Source organism: Triticum urartu, chromosome 3, assembly GCF_003073215.2.
Source record: "Triticum urartu cultivar G1812 chromosome 3, Tu2.1, whole genome shotgun sequence".
Classification (NCBI taxonomy): domain Eukaryota; kingdom Viridiplantae; phylum Streptophyta; class Magnoliopsida; order Poales; family Poaceae; genus Triticum; species Triticum urartu.
The window spans coordinates 713309214-713313608 of NC_053024.1; the positions used below are offsets into that span (position 1 = coordinate 713309214).

The following is a 4395-nucleotide window of genomic DNA, read 5'->3' on the forward strand; positions in this document are numbered from 1 at the left end:
CCACAACTGGGCCAAGGGCCACTAAAACATTGATTTATCCGTCGATAAGGAAATAGCACATTAATTAGAACATGTTAAGCATGAACTATTTGTGGAATCTTTAGGAGGGAGGGGTGACATAAAAAAATATTCACCTAGGAGAGATTAACCTCATGGTTGATAATAGCGACGGATTTCAAGTGATGTGTCAAATAATCAAACGTCTGCAAAATTAAAGTCCTTTTTCTGGTGTAACTTACTTCAGTTACGTACGAATTTTGAAGTTACATATATATTTACAGTATTTTTGCAATTTTTTATTTCTTTCAGTAGTGAGGATATCCAGATTTACATTAGGATAGAATTCCTCAAACCAGTATTTTCCAAGCGTTACTTTGGACATCACCCTAATCTTCATAATGGCCATGAAACAAAAAAAATGGAAGGAGATTCTCATTTAAGTACATCATTTCCACTTGTAAATGTATACAATTTATAATTATGTATTACTGTACTTTGGACATGTACTCCATGTAATTATATTCCATCAATATAATGAAGAGTTGCAGTAGGGGCTTTTCCTACTGTTTTTGCTAAAAATAACAATTCCACTTCTTCCTCTTCTGCTCCTTTTCTCCTCATTATGCTAACGATTTTCTACATTGTGGGATGTAAGATATGAAATATATTTAGCATGGAGATCCATATTGAGACAAAATCAACCCGACATGCATATCTAAGAGGAGTAAAAAAGGTATAATCCAGATTCACAGGAACAGGTGCTTCTAATATAGTTATATTTACATGAACTAACTCCCTAATGTAAATATATGATCTAACATTGACCAACATCTTTAGACCATATCCTTTAAGATACCTCCATTTTCTTATGCCATGTTGCTGTTTCAATATATGTTATCCTTATAACTAAACCAAAACATACAAATGTATCACATGGTTGTTAATATAATAGAAATTTCCTTATTATTTATTGTAATGCTTAAATAATGCAGTATTTTTGTGGTTAATGTGTGCATCTTATATCCAATGTATCTTACGATCTACAATATCCAGGTAACACATAGTTCACTTGTAAGAGAAATATTTGTCACAAAAGTTTTTTTTAACTTTTCCTTGAAATGATTTCACAGTTCTTTCTCAATTGGCATTGCAGGTCCAAGTCGTTTATTAGCCCACATTATTGATAAGAATTTTTAGTTTATAGTATATGACCATTGTATGCTATTTTCTATGACCTATGGTCTCTTATATTTACCTTTTCAACTTTGTCCATATATCGTACCGACGACTATCTGCTTCGACATTCGTACGAGAAGAACTGTCCATGTCCATGTTCATGTTCCTGTGGTACTACAATAGTTGAAGCTATAGTTTTAACACATTGCACTAAATATTTGGCATTGAACCCTAACCTAGAAAATCTATAAGTATTATATTATAATGGATGAGTGCGCAGAAAATTGTGGACTGCGATGTAACCAAAGAACCTAGGTGTTCGATTCTTATGTGCTCTAAAGTTATTTTGCTTCACCTTTCTCCCCTTTTCTTTCATGCTTATTGAATAACATGTTATTAAATACCACAAAATATGTCTTCATTTTCATATTTAATAATCTAGAAAAATAACACCCTAGAAAAATAACATGTTATTAAATACCACAAAATATCAACCCATCATTTCTTAATAAATCATTGCACCATTTTCTAGCATCACGTTATGCCCAAGAGTAAAAACTAACGAACAACTGACATAAAGGGCACATAATTGCTCTGATAGTACTAGCCCGAGCAATTGCCCGTGAAATTTCGAGCGGTAACCCGCAAATGTGCCGGCTAGTACATCACAAAGTAGTTTAGTGATCCAAAAGCTCTTATATTTCTTTAAGGGTCAGTAATTTGAACATTATGATATCATAATTTAATTTTTGGACACTTTTAACATATTTAAGATGATGTTCTCTCATTTGCGAGGCCACCTGGCTATCTAAGTAGTTAAAAAACTCAATGAATACATGCACATGCATACACGCGGTCTACTGAACCTCAGTTGATTGGAATCTGATACTGAAAGCTCATACTAATCCAAACTGCTGGACGTAAGTCGCGGAAGTTAGCAAGATGGACGAGCTTAACCTCGCTGCCAAGCAGGAAAAGCTAGTACTCCTTCCTCGGCTGGCCGGTGCTGCATGTAGGCCTTGATGTTGGCAAGGAATCAAACGTGCACAACCAGCTTTCTCTTTTCAGAATGACTTGACTCGAACAGTCGAGGTGTTATGTCGGTTCCTTTTCGCAAAGTGTGTCAATTATCGCAACTTTGAGCAGCTTCCACATATACAGGTCGTGCCTGCGCGTGAATCTTGTGTTCTTATCCACAACAGATTCTATAGTACTAGGAGGAAGGGTTACATATACGGGCGCTGGGCTACCAACTCCGAAACAAAGCGTGAACTGAGCGTCCGCTGAGAGGGCAAGAGAACTCCAGGAGCGCCGGCAGAGTAAGGCTTTAGTGCTTTACCACTCGTGGTCAAGCAAATGGATCAGCAAGGTGCCAAGAGAACTTATCATCCCCCGTCTTTTTCTATTTTACTAATGTGCTAATTACATTCGAAATCATGCTGTGCTGCTAACTGATGTGCTTCGACTGTAGGCCAAACTTCTATCGATTCAGACGATTCCAAGATGGTTCAGCTGGCCAATGGTCTGAGAGGTGAATTAGACGCCCTACACTCACCACAGGCGCAGGTCGGCGACAAGCGCCCTCCTTGTCCCATCATCATCGCCAAGGTCCGCGACCAGACGCGTAACGTCGACAACGGCGAGTATGACCCCGACCACGTCGCCATCGGCCCGTACAACTACCCTCGACCCCAGAGCAAGAGCCCGCATCTCGCCATGGAGCACGACAAGCTGATGAGCCTGGACATGGTGATCACGGCAGCCAAGGCTCGGAGACCCGGCATGACGGTGGAGGTGGACGTCTACGTCAAGGAGCTCAGATGCCTCGAGGAATCTGTGAGGAACTGCTACGGCAACACGTTTCCTGACATGACGAGCGAGCAATTCGTCCGCATGCTCCTCCTAGACGGCTGCTACATACTCTCCCGCCTCGTCAACCTCCAACTCGGAGCACAAGCCATGGACGATGCGGCTGGGACTGCAAATGCAGGCGTCCTGTCAGCGAGCAGGGCCGAGGCGCTGGCCGTGGTTCGGGATGTGTTCTACCTTGCAGAGAACCAGATACCTTTTTTTGTCCTTGCAAAGATTGGGGAGCTGACGGGTTTGGACGGTAACGATCGTGTGATTACACAGATTGCCAAGTATGCTCTCGATCTCATCAGGAGACAAAAGTACGCGGTGGCAGATCTGGTCACGGTGCCGACGGATCCAGGCAATCTTCTCCATCTTCTTCATATGCACTTGAAGCCTGTGGCACCTACGATCTCTTCTACTACAACGGCCAGCGGCGCCGACCCCGAGCCCGTGCGCAGGTGGCGCTCAGCGACAGAGTACTACTTCGCCGGGGTGATGTTCAAGCGTCGAGACATGAGCGAGACCGGACACACGCGGTGCATCCTCGACGTGAAGCTGAGCAGCGGCAGTGGCACGCTGGAGGTCCCCTGCTTGGACATCGACGCCGAGACATGGCGCCTGCTGCGCAACCTGATGGAGCTGGAGCAGCGGAACCGGGAGACGGTGGGGAGCCACGTCACAGCGTACTGTGTGTTCATGTCCCAGGTGGCCTGCACCACAAAGGATGTGGAGCTGTTGACGAAGAGAGGCGTCATCGTGCATGGCCAAGGCAACAATGATGAGGTGGCCAGATGCTTGGCCGACCTCTGCAAGGGTATTATGTTTGACCCTAACGACCCCCGATGCAACTATCTGAGGGAGACATGCTGCAAGCTGGAGAAGCGTTTCCTGAGCAACCCGCGGAGGTGGATGGCCTGGCTGAGGCGCAAGTACTTCAACAACACCTGGCTTGCCGTCGGGCTCCTAGCGGCTGCCATTGGACTAGTTTGCGCTATCGTCCAGGCTGTATACTCTGTTTTGAGTTACAAGAATGGATGAAACTAGATGGTATGGCGTGCTCCACCTAGATGCATTTGTCGAGTATTAGATGACTTTGTAGTTTGTACTGATTGCATTAATGCCCAAGAATAATCATGTGTTTGCTTCCATGTGCTCGTATGCAATGTTCTTTGCTCTTGTTATCATCATGAGGCCTATTTGACTCCCACTGCTTAACACCCATGACGGGGCAGCCATTGACATCCATTTTTTGAAAAAAGATATTCAATTAACAGGTTATGTAAAAAATATTCATGGTATGTCTTAAAAATATCCATCAAATATTAAAAATGACTATATTTCAAAAAGAATCGTCACCATATTTTT

The 4395-nt window shown here is 43.2% G+C and overlaps 1 protein-coding gene across 1 annotated transcript; it reads left to right on the forward strand.

Moving 5' to 3' along the window:
* Nucleotides 1-2441: 2441 nt before the first annotated feature.
* LOC125549355 lies at nucleotides 2442-4171 on the forward strand. Its single transcript, XM_048712793.1, has 2 exons — nucleotides 2442-2545; nucleotides 2648-4171. Exons 1-2 carry the CDS (start codon nucleotides 2533-2535, stop codon nucleotides 4066-4068), a joined length of 1434 nt encoding a protein of 477 aa, XP_048568750.1. The 5' UTR covers nucleotides 2442-2532; the 3' UTR covers nucleotides 4069-4171.
* The last annotated feature ends 224 nt before the right edge of the window (nucleotides 4172-4395 follow it).